Here is a 15,768-nt window from a genome sequence, read left to right on the forward strand (position 1 = left end):
GATGCAGCTGATGGTTGTCCATATCCGCAGCTGCGAATACATTTCTTACATTTCAGAAAGGCTGTAGTAGCCGCAGGGCCTCTTCCTTGGGAACTTTGCATCGTAATTCGGAATAACACAGGCATCGTAATATCGTACCGATATGGATAGTAGCTACATAAAAAGCACGTGGGAGTAAAACAATTACCTGTAAAGTAAAATGGAAAAACACGCCAGGCTTGGGAAGCAAAAACGCCTCTCGGGACGGCAATGACGTCAGCAACCGCGCGGTGGGAGACCCTGCTTGCTGTATATATACTCGCTGGAGAAGAGTGTCCACATCAGCTGTGATCCCCGCACCGCAGACCCAACTCTCAGCAGACATGAAAGCCGCTCTGGTACTCGTCGCGGCGTTAGCCGTCATTGTGGCCGCCGCCGCGGAGGAGAAGTACACCACCAAGTACGACAACGTCAACCTGGACGAGATCCTCGCCAACGACCGCCTGCTCAACAAGTATGTCCAGTGCCTGCTGGAGGACGACGAATCCAACTGCACCGCCGATGGCAAGGAGCTCAAGAGTAAGTTGCCTGGTTCACGCTACAACTTTCCCTAATATTCATTATTTTTCGCCTCAGAAAATTCATATTTCCGCTAAAAGTCTCTCTCTATGAAAGTTATTGTGGCTGAAGTTCTAATACTACCTAGTTTCAATGTAAAACTGGAGCTACATCTATATTTAAATCGGTACTATGCGCGCAACACCACGATGTGTAGCGGAAGGAGTTCAGAACCACTATAACTTCCTCCTTTCATGTTCTGTTTACAGTAGGTGATCAGAATGATGGGCACTGGATGAGACTCATCAAGGGGTCATTGAACCACCACATTCATTTTATCGCGTCTATACATTGCGTTATTATGCCCCTTTAAGTTCTTTATTTCCTTCTCTGAGGCACATCGCGTCTCTGGAGGTGTCTGTTATTGACGTTTATTGAGCAGTTCAGTTACTTTCTAAGAAACAAAAACATGACAACTCATGCTGAACCTCCTCTTTCAACCCCGTCTGGTAAGGAACGAGGCTGCCGAACAATACTCAGCCTCGGCCGTCTGTCATATGCTCGTATCTTCGTAGATGAATTACATCTCGCTAGCGTTCTTCCAACGAAACGAAGTCTGTCGCCTTACATCTCGTCTGATTTGAGCGTTCCACTTCTGGTCGCTCAGGACACATGCTCCTAGACATTTTACAGTTTTTAGTGATTTGTCATTGTTACTATAGCCAAACAGTATTGGACCTTCGCACCTACTTCTCCGCACTGCGTTAATTTATACACTGTCAGTGCTGTACCAAGCGGCGGTCCTCTACAGATCTTCCTGTGTTTTGCTGCAGTTTCTTGGCGTCACAAGTTTCCTACGTACAAAAGCTCTATTTGTAAAAATCCTCACGTTCCTTCCAAATTTATCGAAGAGAGACACAGAGTAATGAGCAGCACTCCTGCACTCCACCATTACTACACGCCAAAACTCGTTTCATATCTACATATTTACGCCCGTGCTGAAGTCTAATTTAGCTTCTCAATTCAATTAACATGCAGCAGCAGTAAAATACGAAATATTTAAGAGCATTTGCTAGGAAATATGTCTGTAGAAATTATTTACACACATTGTTTCAATGTGACGTGTAACAGGGCGCAAAAAGTAAATTGGTAGCTAGATGAGGGAGAAGCAATAAAAATTTGTTGCAACGCCTAGCAGAAATTTCTTAGTCCTCTAGATTTGGTACATAGAGACAAATGAGACAACTGTTAAGGATCAATGGATATGGGAAATTTTCATGTATCAGACGACAGTCAGGTAACTAAATTAAAGAAAAAATAAATTAGTTTTTCACTGTGTACAAACAGAAGGTGAAAGTAGAGAAGCTGTATCACAGAGATTACTGTCATACTGAAATCAGCTGCAGTGTTGGATTTTTATCAGCGATATTACAGGCGGTTGAGCTTGTAAATGATGTCCTAGCTTTCGTGCGCTAGTACCATAATCGCAGTGTTAAACCTCAGTGGCAAATTTAATCCTGTCCAGTGCACAGTATAGAATAACTTTGGTATCAGTAGCAATTACACTGCTGCAATATAAATATTTTCATCTAGTTTCAGAAACATACAGTCTGACGAGCTCCTAGGGATAGTCAGCGGTTCTCATAGAGTAGATAATAGCGCACTGCCCTGCTCATCCTTTGGCTCGGGCCCCACCTCGCTCCCATCCATGTTCAGTTTCTTATATCGCTCTCTTATTTGGTTTTAGAAAACCATACGAAGAACACGTGTGACAACACCGTCTCTGGCGAGTCACTTGAATTTGCGCGCCCAGCACCCTAACTTGCAAACTTTTGTGCTAATGAACTCTGAAACGGTACAGCGTATCCAATTTTTGTTTAACAATTATTTCTCAGTACAAAGTAACCCACAACACCCAAGCAGGTTTTCAGACGGTTTCTGGCCACCTTGTATATCACTGTAGTTCAATAATAAAAATCTATACAACGAAAGAATGAAGTACGATTATTACATACCACAGTAAATATCACAGTAGATAATTGTGTTTTTTGTTATGTTACAATTACTCCGTATCATTCTAATTTCTCAACTGAAAAGATTGAAATATTATGAGCCTAATAGGTAGAAAATAAGTCTGCTGCAATTTAAACACGTTTTGTGGGATACCCTTCATAAATCGTTGTTAGAATTTCACAATCATAATTGGAATCCTTGACTTAGCAACTCATTAGTTATTGTTAATGTGCTACCTATAATATGGGATATGATCAGTATTATTACTTAATCTAAGCTTGTGTTGTGCTCATGTGTGCACTTGTTTACTGAGCAACGGACATCAGTACCTTGGAAGTTTGCAAGGAGGTGATAACCGACTTTTAGTTCATGTTATGCCTTTCAGGTGTCAAGATCCTAAAACAAAGCGATCATTACTTAAGAATTAAGGAACGATAGTAGTTTCCACAGCGGTCTGCAAAAGTAGCAGTATCGTAAGCAAACGTCTGAGCACAAAGAATTTTATTCACTGACGGGTATTCCAGGCTGTGCTTCACACATGATGTGGCCCACGTTTACTAACACTACGTACGTTTTTTCTGCTTGCAGGTGTCATCCCCGATGCGCTGAGCAACGAGTGCGCCAAGTGCAACGAGAAGCAGAAGGAGGGCACCAAGAAGGTGCTGAAACACCTCATCAACCACAAGCCCGACGTCTGGGCGCAGCTGAAGGCCAAGTACGACCCTGACGGCACCTACAGCAAGAAGTACGAGGACAGGGAGAAGGAGCTCCACCAATAACCACTGTACTCTGCTGAAATAAACTATGTTCTGTAACTACCTGCATTGTCTTTCAAAATGTAAATTTGTTATCAGAATATAAATTATATTGATATTTGAAAAACCGTTTAAACAAAGTCATTCAATTTTGAAAGCTTCTGTTGATTGCTCGGGGGTATCTCATTGAACCACTACAACTTTTTAGTTATATCACTACCACAATTACACAGTTTTTCTCAGCGTACAATTATTGTCATCTTAAGCAATATCTTTTATGGATACAATTTCTGTACCTCGTGTATTTCATGAGAAACATGAATTATATATTTAGTTAACGTGTGAAACATCGTGGATGCACGAGATAGACATTTTTTTCAAATTTAAATTCAAAAGAGTCGTTGTCATACATTTTGAGGCAAGCACTTTATATCCCTAATAATGTATCTTTGACTTTATAGTTTATATGTTATAGTACCTATGTCAGGTTTAGTATACATAACAAGATATGCCACAACTGGAATTTGGAAACGCTTACGTATCTTATAAGAAATTCTTACCATCTGCCTCTACCAAAATGAAATCAACAAATTCACGTTTCTCACTTAGAGCTTTGAGTGCAGCAGTACGTAAAACAGAGAAAAAGAGGGATAACTCAGTTGTTTCTACAAATACTGTCTGTTTAAATACAAAATTATATTACAAATTTGATATCTGCTTCTATAAACACTATGTGTTCATAAAATAAGATACACATGTGTTTTGGATCTCCTTAAGTTCGTTCTGATATATTGTATGCCAGTGAGAAATGTTTAGCTAATCGTTTTATAATTCAATAAGTTTAATACAGATGGTTTCGATGAACGTGCTCATTGCATCGGATGCTATCGTTTCTTCTCTCAGTAAGGGACCAATAGAAGTTTGATTACTAACGTTACTACTTCCGTAAAATAGCATAGAAAGGGCGATCTTGAGAGACGAACAGCCGCTGAAATGGAGGACAGGTGCATTACAGTTACTCAGAATTACATAAGACTGAGTAATAACGGTGCAGCATGCCTGACAATATTGTGATAATGAAGAGATTGAAGTTGAAAATGTGATTCGAATGCAGTATTCGATCATACACTTCTTCGTGGTCAGTGTACAACGAAAATAATGTAATCCTGGTTATTAACCCAATGAATGAGGGACGTGTGAGGTGGTGGAATGATCACCGCAAATCATTTAAGACATTTCCGCCAATCCTTAACATAAATGGTGATGTTTTGATTTTTACTGATACGCTGGTGACTGTAGTTTCCATGACGCTATGGAACACCGAAAGAAGGAAGTAGCTAGCGCAATGTTAAGTCAGTGAAGGTTCACAGTCTAAAAGAACTTGAGTATATCTTCGGAAGCATTAGGACACAGTTCGTAAGATCATAACATCATAGAAAAGTTGCAAAGAGCAGGGCAACCTCCAGAGAACCGGCAATTGGTCTAGTGTTTCGGTGGCCGAGCGGTTCTAGGCGCTTCAGTCTGGAACCGCGCGACAACTACGGTCGTAGGTTCGAATCCTGCCTCAGGCATGGATGTGTGTGATGTCCTCAGCTTAGTTAGGTTTAAGTAGTTATAAGTTCTAGGGGACTGATAACCTCAGATGTTAAATCCCATAGTGCTCAGAGCCATTTGAATCATTTTTGTAGTTTTTTCTGCTGACTCTCAAAATAAACGCCTTTAAGGTGGAATGACCCTTTATTGTTTGATTACTCGATTGCCGATAAACGGCTGCAGACATAAATTAAGTACCAGTGAGTGTTTTTATTTATTTTTTAGCGAGGAATTACCACATAAAACTAATCCTCCGAAAGGCAAATGCTATTCTGAGATTCTTTTGGAGAATAGTCAAGAAATATGGTCCACCAAGAAGGAAACCAACAATACTAATTTGGCAGACACCTGAGTATTGCTACACATACTAGGAACTTGTCAGGTCGGGTTGATACAGGAAACAGAGAAGAATCAAAGGAAAGCAGACGATTATTCACAGATTCGTTTAGTAAATGCGAAAGCACATCCAACGGCAATGGTCGATGTTAGAAGACCGACGGTATGGTTTCCTGTTAAAATTCTAGAAACGTACTGACCCTAGAGGTCAAAATACGATGTAATAAAAAAAACGTTTCACGAAGTAATTATCCGAATGGTACAGATATCGGCAGATGTGAGTTATTCTTATGGGCAACAAATAATTATAATTTCAGAAAAACTGGACGATTTATTCTTACAAACAAAGTCAAAATCGCGTTTGTCCATCTTTTAGTCTTATGCAAGGAATGTTTGGGCTTGGCACTGATAGAGTTGGTGGTTATCTTCCTGAGGGATATCGTACCAAAAACTGTCCAAATGGAACCTTCGATAGTCATAATCCCGAAATGGTTAGAGGGATATAATCACAATGCTCGAAACGATCTCAGTTGAGGAGGGATCCAGAGGCCTTGCTGGGCAAGGTAAGGTTTGGCAAGTACGGAGACCAGCAGTAGGAACTCTCGTCGTGTGCGGGCAAGTATTACTCAGCAGAAACTTAAGCCCAGGCTGGCTTGCCGTGAAGGGTAGCACATCGGGGCGTAGAATATCGTCGATGTATCGCTTTGCTGTAAGGGTGGCGCGGATGGCTACCAAATGGGTCCTGCTATGAAAAGCAATTACACCCCAGACCATCACACCTGGTTGTCGGACGGTACTCCAGACGCCAGTCAGGATGGTGTCCCACAACTGTCTGGTGCGTCTCCAGACGTGCCTTCGGCCTGGAATCTCATTGAGTGGAGAAGAACTGTCTTTAGTGATGAGTCCCTCTTCGAATTAAGCCCCGATGTCCAGCGAGAACGCGTCTGGAGAATCCCAGGAGAGCAGTGGGGTGCCAACCTGACTGTCGCCCACGATACGGCTCGACAACCAGGAGTGATGGTCTGGGCTGCCATTTGTTTGCATGGCAGAATCCCTTTGGTTGTCATACGCGGCACCCTTACAGTACTGCCGGTCGTGATTGCCGGAGCGGTTCTAGGCGCTACAGTCTGGAACCGCGAGACCGCTACGGTAGCACCGAGCGAGGTGGCGCAGTGGTTAGCACACTGGACTCGCATTCGGGAGGACGACGGTTCAATCCCGTCTCCAGGCATCCTGATTTAGGTTTTCCGTGATTTCCCTAAATCGTTTCAGGCAAATGTCGGGATGGTTCCTTTGAAAGGGCACGGCCGATTTCCTTCCCAATCCTTCCCTAACCTGAGCTTGCGCTCCGTCTCTAATGACCTCGTTGTCGATGGGACGTTAAACACTAACCACCACCACCACCGCTACGGTAGCAGGTTCGAATCCTGCCTCGGGCATGGGTGTGTGTGATGTCCTTAGGTTAGTTAGGTTTAAGTAGTTCTAAGTTCTAGGGGACTGATGACCTCAGATGTTAAGTCCCATAGTGCTCAGAGCCATTTGAACCTTACAGTACAGTGGTACGTCGACGTAATTCTACATCCCGTTTTGTTGCCCTTCATAGACAGATATCCTGGGCTTACATTTCAGAAGGTTAATGGCCGCCCGCTAGTCTTCGTGCTTGACAAACTCTACCTTGGCCAGCATGGTCGCCGAATCTAACGTCTGGAGCATTATTATTATGGCTCTGTCTTGAATCAGCTCGAGATTTTGACGATATAACGCGTCACTTGGACAGAATTTGGTGCGATATCTCTCACTACGACATCCAACTAGTCTTTCAATCAATGCCAACCCAAATAACTGCTTGCATAACTCCCTTTGGATCCCTACGTAATTCGGTGCTCTCCGATACACACTATCGAACAGCGGAGGAGTGGTACTCAAGCGTCAACTTTAGGTTACAATATCTCCGGATGTAATTAACATTTTACAATGCAACAAACGGCACTGATTACGTATTTGTTTATATGTTTAGATGTGCTAACAAAACTAACGTGGTTCCATGTAAAAAAGCGTAGGTCTGTGTTAAGAAACATACTTCCGTCCATTTTTGTATGGTTTGTATTAAACAATTACGCTAGCCCCTCTCCTCACGTTCGGTCTGTAGAATCGGTTCGTCAGTATTTGATGTGGTTTACGAAATATATCCAGCGGTAACGTTAGGTGACTCACCCTGTATATGACATCATCGTTCCCACCGACGTGTTCGTTTTGTCGCTTCTAATACTATGACGTCAGGCATTGGTAATTATATGTAAATCAGAACCAAAGTTCAGACCATCATGATGTCGACCTGACATCAGAAATAGTGTTACTAAGGACAAAATATGTAAAATTGTGGGAAACGCTTCAATCCATAAAACTGAGGAAAATATGTAATACTGAGAGAACTTACTTATCTGCCTAGGTGTTATTGTTATTAACAACTATACCTAGAGCGACATAATTTGTTATAAAGGAATAGACACAGTCCCTCCTTCTGCTACATAGCTTCAGAGTGTCTCCAGTAATGGAAGATGGAGTATGCGAGGCGTGCCTTAGTAACAGTGATATCTATTTCTGTGTTGTGTTTGCCTGAGGGCATCATGACATCGATACGACAAAACACGTAAAATTGCGGAAATCCCAGTAAAAATATGTAGAATCGACAAAAATAACCAATACACGTAAAACTGAGAGTACTTACATATTTTCTGTCTGTGTGTGGTCTCTGCTGGTGTCTCGTAATATTGATATTAACAAATAGAACTCAAGTGACATTACTTAATGTTATTTGTCATTAAAAATAGACACGCTCTCTCCCACCTGAGTAATCATTCACACACAGTCGTCCCAGTTGTGAAAGACGAAGATGCGAAGTGGGTGTATGGTCCTCATCAGTCCAGAGCGGTGAAGAGGGGGCTCCAGCCATTTCTGTGTCACGTGACATAATTTGTTGGGTTCTTCCTCTGGCTGGCCCTGATTGATCAATTCACAGTGGTTCACAGGAGAGAGGGAGTGGGGCGCCAAGCAACCTAAATGTCCAACCCGACACCACATGTCCTTATCAGTAAGCTTCAGACGAGATTGTTATCTGCGCTTTAACGCTCCCTATAGCTTAAATTTATGTTTGAAGTCTCTCTCTCTCTCTCTCTCTCTCTCTCTCTCTCTCCCTCTCTTTCTCTCTCTCTCTCTCTCTCTCTCTCTCTCTTTCTCTGCCTCTCTCTCTTCCTGTCACTATTGTCACTCTTGTCATCCATGTATTTGTTAGATACATTTCTCTGCTCTAATGGCACGTTATACAAATTGACTTCCATATTTATATGTCCTTATTACATATTAGTAGAGTGTTTAATACAAAAATATAAAAATATTTGCTTAATAACGTTTCCAAAACAACACAATTGTTCCCCTTCTTCGACTGTGAGGCTTCCCATTCTCCTAGGAGAGATCTGTGATAGGTACTTTTTTTTTCTCATTAGTCGCGTTTCAAGAGTTACAGCTGCTCAAAAGTGGAAGACAACTGTGTAAAATTAAATATGGATGAATATTTCATATACTTTATCGTAATCACTAAATTTTTAGTAATTTATATTGACTGTCATCTGAAGTCCAAAGAACAGGTAACTACACTAGAAACAACATGTCATCAGCATGTCATATCAGTTAAAACAGCTTGGAGCTCTCACAGCACCAAGTGAGTATATTACCAATCTGTTAGGCACGTGAAGAAGAACATCAGCAATTATGTTACAAACAGCAGCATTCATGAACACGAAAAAAGAGTCAGACTAAGCTAAGATACACTGAAGAGGCAAAATGTTATGACCACCTATGTATGTCCGCCTGTGGAACGAAATACGTATCTAGTTCTACGTACCAGGGATCCGACAGTTTGTTGGTATGTTTGTGGAGGTATACGGCATAAGATGTCTAAGCACAGGTCATGTAATACGCGTAAATAACGAGCCGCTGATTAGCGAACGTGGGGCCGACAGCGCCGCAGATGAGGTTCCATAGGATTTACATCAGGCGAATTTGGTAGCCGAGACATCAACGTGAGTCTACTATCATGGTCGTCAAACCACTGTAGCACGGTTCTGGCTCCAAGACACAGACAACTGTATTGCCGAATGACGGTATCGCCAACGGGGAAGACATAAAGCATGAAGGAGGTGGAGGTGGTTCGCAGTTCTCAGAGTGCCCGCGACTATTACCACAGGTCCCATGCCAGCGGACGAGAATTTCTCCCACAGCAAAACCCTGCTCCCACCAGCCTGCTTCCGTGGCGCGCTGCACGTTTCGACTCGACGTTCACTTCAATGACGGCGTTTAAGGAGACGACCATCTACCTAGTGTAGCAAACAAGTGATTCAGCCGAAGAGCCAACGGGTTTCCATAGTTCGGTGGTCACACTTGGGTCAACATGTGAACATGTAGGGGTAGTATGCTGCAGAGCTCCATCTTCAACAATGTACGATGCACTGTGTGATCCGAAACACTTGCGCATGAACGGTATGCTCTCTAGGCAGAGATGCCACAGATCACCATCTATTCTATTTTACAAAGCAGACAAGCCTCCGAACACGGCGTGGCATGAAGAGTGGTGGAAGTCCAACCATTTAGCTTCTAGTAGTAGATTCACTGTCCTGTCTCTTTCCGCAGATGCTCAAGACAGAAGCACTCGTTCACAGGCTCTGCGTAATAGTAATCTGCCATTGGTCAAAATCACTTATCTCAATGGATTTCCCCATTTACAGCTGGTATATTCGCTAGGGTGATCCGTCGTCCGTGTCTGAGCGATTACATATTTTCGTTACCGAGTCACGTGCCCGCAACGGCCTCAGGCGGCATCCAACGTCGTGCTGGGCTGTGGTCGCATTTTGGCTTTCTTATAAGGGCGTAGAACTGTACAATAAGCTGCCCAACGAGGTGAAAAAGAGAACTAAAACGTAGGTACGTGAAAACTCAGTTAAAGCGTACCTGCAAAAGAGCTCACACTACAAAGTTTTGTTGTTTTAGAATAGAATAGCGTGTGCTAAAAAATAGTAATTTATTTGCTGATTAACAACTATCATTCTATAAAAACTGCCCTAGTTTAATCACTATAACTGTAAAATCCTGTGCCCAGGGTTTGAGAAGGACCAGTCTAAATATTTTCCATTTTCTTGAGCTCAAGATTTTATTCATTGTGATATGAAAAACAGCTTTCATAGACAGTATAGGGGGACAATACGAAGAATTCAATAGAATGGCGGCATAATGGTCAATATCCTGATGCCAGCCGAGCGTGTGTGTGTGTGTGTGTGTGTGTGTGTGTGTGTGTGTGTGTGTGGGCGTGCTTAGTGTGCACAGTGTACAGTGATGTGATACAAATAAATAGTATTAAAAAAGTTTGATGTGTTGTGAATTTGTAATTCTTGGCACATTTCGTTTGCTGCTATGTCCAGCTGGCTGCATTAGAGATAGTCTCGCGCTAGCACTTGGACTTGGGGCATGGGCGGTAGCCGGTGGTGTTTGTGGCGCTGCTGGTGCCACTCTGAGCTTGGATGGGGCAGCGCCAGACAGGATTTTGTTATGTAAATTAAATATGGACGCAGGAGAAAGGAAAGGAAAGGAACCGATGATATCAGCTGCATCGGGACTTTAGGCTAAATCAGCGGCTACGTATGAAAATGCGTGACGAACTGGGACTTTAACCCGGTACCTCCGGCTTACCAGGCAGTTGCATTAACCACTGCCCCACCTGCACACAGTGTTTATCGCAAATGCACCGACTATCTCGGCATGCAACCCGCACGACTCACATTCCGTCGTAGCGCCACCTATCCGCAGGCTTCATCCACTTCTTTCATGCTCACTCAATTGTGGATTGTTTGCCCAACGATGCATGAATGCATGGTGTTTGTTCTCTCTGAGATGTACGAAAGAACAGACAAAATGCAGGATTCACAGTTGTGATACATTTTATGTAAATTGAGGGTGGAGGTGGGACAAATGACAGGAAAGGAAAGCAAAGAAAAGGAAAGGAAAGGAATTGATGACTTGGACAGGATTTGTGATTGATGTAAAGAATGGTAGCTAACTCTAAATATAGATAAATGTAAATTAATGCAGATGAATAGGACAAAGAATCCCGTAATGTTTGAGTACTCCATTAGTAGTGTAGCGCTTGACACAGTCACGTCGATTAAATATTTGGACATAACATTGCAGAGCGATACGAAGTGGGACAAGCATGTAATAGCAGTTGTGGGAAAGGCAGATAGTCGTCTTCGGTTCATTGGTAGAATTTTGGGAAGGTGTGGTGTACATGTAAAGCAGACCGCTTATAAAACACTAATAAGACTTATTCTTGAGTACTGCTCGAGGGTTTGGGATCCCTTTCGGGTCGGATTGAGGGAGGACATAGAAGTAATTCAGAGGCGGGCTGCTAGATTTGTTACTGGTAGGTTTTATCATCAAGCGAGGGTTACGGAAATGCTTCAGGAACTCGGGTGAGAGTCTCTGGAGGAAAGGAGGCGTTCTTTCCGTGAATTGCTACTGAGTAAATTTGGAGAACCAGCATTTGAGGCTGACTGCAGTACAATTTTACTGCCGCCAACTTATATTTCGCGGAAAGACCATAAAGTTAAGATAAGAGAGATTAGAGCTCGTACAGAGGCATATAGGCAGTCATTTTTCCCTCGTTCTGTTTGGGAGTGGAACAGGGAGAGAAGATGCTAGTTGTGGTACGAGGTACCCTCCGCCAAGCACCGTATGGTGGATTGTGAAGTATGTATGTAGATGTAGAACTGCATTGGAACTTTACGTGGAATCGGAGGCGACAAGTGAAAATCTGTGCCGGCCTGGCACTCGAACACAGGATCTTCTGCTATGTACTCCATGCTCCCTAATTTTAGATTCTGCGTCGAGGACGAACGTACATGTGCATCTGCACTGAATTTGTGGACTGGTCGCCCATCGAGGCGAATCATCTGTATGAATGCGTGGTGTCTGCTCTTCCGGACATGTCCGAAAGAACAAGGACCACACATTCATAGAGAGTGTTGCGCATAAAACCGGTGCTCCTCACTACTGAAATTCAAGTAGTAATGAACTAACTAAAAAAGAATATTAATATTAACACAAAAAGCATGTAGTTACATATTCGTAAGAGATGCTGGAAGTGGTGGCCATGGGCATTTCGACACAGTGTTGCCTCTTCATAAGTAATTCGACTAGAGATTGTTAATCAGTAGTGAGGCATAATAGTTTTCTGTGAGGCACTGTATATAATTGATTCGCCTAGATGGGCGTTTTCACCTGTAAATACATATTCCTCATAAAATCCCGATGCAGCTGATATCATTAGTTCCTTCCCTATCTTTTCCTTTCTTTCTTTTCCTTTCCTTTCTTTTCCTTTCCTTTCCTTTCCTTTCCTTTCATTTCCTTTCCTTTCCTGTCGTTTGTCCCATCTCCGTCTTCAATTTTCAAAAAATATATCACAGTGGTAGATCCTGCATGTTGTCTGTTCTTACGGACATATCATTAGTCCTTCCGTTTCCTTTCATTTAGTTTCCAACCCCCACCCTCCATTCTCAATTTAAGTGATATGTACAGCAGCTGCGGATCCTGTGTCGTGCCTGTTCCGACGGAGACGGCCGAAAGACTAAACACCTTGCATTCATACAAAAAGGATTTTGCGCTAACTGGGAATCAAGCAAGAGTTTTGGACTGACCAACGGGCGCTCCAGACAGATGAGTCGGGCCTTGAACTGCGAGCAGCGGTGCACGGCGGACTTCATTACGATGGCGGCAAGGGGCGGCAGCCCGCAGTCGTCCCTGACACTGTGCGTGCCATGAAACTGACCCGTCCATGCAGACCAGTGCTTTCCCGTGCAGCAGTCAGAGGCAGTCACTTGGTGGAGAGACAGGCATGAGAAGTCTCATACAAGTTGGTCTGTGGGACCTCACTAACGGTCAGTGCGGGGCATGGTCACTTTGTGGACACAAGCAACCCAGTGGAGCCGTCGGTGTCTTTTTCCGGGCGAGAGGAAGGCGATTCGAGTGGAAAAGCCGACAGGGGCTTCCAGGTCACAGGAGGAGCTCTAACCGGCTGCTCTAGCGGCCGACAGCAGTATTTTGATCGGGCGAGTGATGTAACGAAGTGTCGAATGAAGCGTGCATAGTGCATTCCGTGAATCAGATGACCAGTAATATTACAAAAGATAGATCCATGGGCACAGCGCGGCAGTTACGGCTAAGCATGTGAAGGCGCACTTAGTGTGTGGATGTTTTCCTTAAGTGAGATGATGTCTTTTAGGACAGCGATGGTATCTTCCAGCAGAACAACACCGTATCACATTGACAGAATGGTGCTTCGAGGAATCGTGGTTTCAGGAACATGAGAGTTTACTCGTGCTTATGCTCTGTCCGCGAAACTCAATTGATCTCAATACCATGGAATACATCTCGCTGCCAGCTTCAAATCCTCAAACTACCGACCCGTAATGTTTGGAAAGTGTTTGACTTCTGCGTAATCATCTGGTCCCACATACCTCCAGAAGGGTACCAAGGAGTTATCGAATCCCTGCTACACAGAACCGCAGACGTATTCCAGTCCGATGATGGACCAGCACGATATGAAGCAGGTGGTCATAATGTTTTAGCCCGACAGTGTATAAACACATTTACTGCGGTTCCGGTACACATATTTTTCTACATACCTTTGTGCCTCTTGTAACTGACGGATTACTGAAGCACTCTCATCATATAAGAAATAGTGGAATGATAAACAAAAATGGGATGTTTCCAACTCGTTCCAGTCACAAATGCATATTGCCACTTTCCACGTTAACATAACTGTTCTGTGCTAGTGATACAGGCTGTAGAGACTGCAAACGTCGCAATTATTTTCAAAATTTTGTATCACACTAATAACGGGAACTAGAGACAGCTGTCTGTGTACATGCGAGAACGAGACATAGGAATCGTATATCAGTGGCTAGCAGATAAAATATTATGCAACCTTCTCGATATCTTCTATAACAGACATATACACAACATAATTAACGTTATTTATTGGTCCGCCTCAATATCTTACATGAAAGACACCAAGACCAAGACTAATGTTATCTTCTTTGTAAAGATGATTAATGACTACAGTGCTTTACAAGTTGTACTGAAGTCACAGAGAAAAATATCAGATAAAACGGAAACGCTCATTTAGATGTAGCCTTTTATATCGATGAGAGCAATGTTCGTAAGTGGACGTTCAATACTTAACGCTACACAGTGTTTTCTCGGCCAGTTTACGAAGAAACAGTGCTAAATTTATGGTGGGACTTCGTGAAATATTCCCGCTGCAACCCCTGTAGTTCCATGAAGTTCAAATAAATGGTGGCGCTGTAAGTTTCCTTCAAAATGGCATCTGCAGTGGAGGTGCGTTCCAAGCAAAGAGCTGTAGTTGAGTTCGTTTCGGTGAAAGCTAGAGCATGTAAGGTACTGTATTCATATCGGCTTGCAGAATGTCTACGGATCCCTGGCAGTGAACAAAATCACAGTGAGTCATTGGGCTGAGGGGTGTCTGTCATCGTCGTAACAACGTCGTGCTAACGTGTCCGATCTCCTACCTCCTACCTCCAGCGATACGATAGCCGTACCGTAGGTGCAACCACAACGGAGGGGTATCTGTTGAGAGGCCAGACAAACGTGTGGTTCCTCAAGAGGGACAGCAGCCTTTTCAGTAGTTGCAGGGTCAACAGTCTGGATGATTGACTGATCAGGCCTTGTAACAATAACCAAAATGGCCTTGCTGTGCTGGTACTGCGAACGGCTGAAAGCAAGGGGAAACTACAGCCGTAATTTTTCCCGAGGGCATGCAGCTTTACTATATGGTTAAATGATGATGGCGTCCTCTTTGGTAAAATATTCCGGAGATAAAATAGTCCCCTATTCGGATCTCCGGGCGGGGACTACTCAAGAGGATGTCGTTATCAGGAGAAAGAAAACTGGCGTTCTACGAATTGGAGCGTGGAATGTCAGATCCCTTAATCGGGCAGGTAGGTTAGAAAATTTAAAAAGGGAAATTGATAGGTTAAAGTTAGATATAGTGAAGTTCGGTGGCAGGAGGAACAAGACTTTTGGTCAGGTGACTACAGGGTTATAAACACAAAATCAAATAGGGATTCTGCAGGAGTAGGTTTAATAATGAATAGGAAAATAGGAATGCGGGTAAGCTACTACTAACAGGATAGTGAACGCATTATTGTGGCCACGATGGATACGAATCCCACACCTACTACAACAATACAAGTTTATATGCCAACTAGCTTTGCTCATGACGAAGAAATTGAAGAAATTTATGATGAAATAAAAGAAATTATTAAGATAGTGAAGGGTGACGAAAATTTAATAGTCATGGGTGACTGGAATTCGGTAGTAGGAAAATGGAGAGAAGGAAACGTAGTAGGTGAATATGGACTGGGGCAAAGAAATGAAACAGGAAGCCGCCTGGTAGAATTTTGCACAG

General features: G+C 43.2%; 1 protein-coding gene across 1 annotated transcript; it reads left to right on the top strand.

Annotated features, from left to right (window-relative positions):
- Nucleotides 1-222: 222 nt before the first annotated feature.
- LOC126273137 (ejaculatory bulb-specific protein 3-like) lies at nt 223-3,445 on the top strand. The gene is made up of 2 exons (XM_049976594.1): nt 223-558; nt 3,139-3,445. The coding sequence occupies exons 1-2, from the start codon at nt 363-365 to the stop codon at nt 3,327-3,329; spliced, it is 387 nt and encodes a 128-aa protein (XP_049832551.1). The 5' UTR covers nt 223-362; the 3' UTR covers nt 3,330-3,445.
- Nucleotides 3,446-15,768: the final 12,323 nt, after the last annotated feature.

The sequence above is a fragment of the Schistocerca gregaria genome, chromosome 5, assembly GCF_023897955.1.
Source record: "Schistocerca gregaria isolate iqSchGreg1 chromosome 5, iqSchGreg1.2, whole genome shotgun sequence".
Taxonomy (NCBI): domain Eukaryota; kingdom Metazoa; phylum Arthropoda; class Insecta; order Orthoptera; family Acrididae; genus Schistocerca; species Schistocerca gregaria.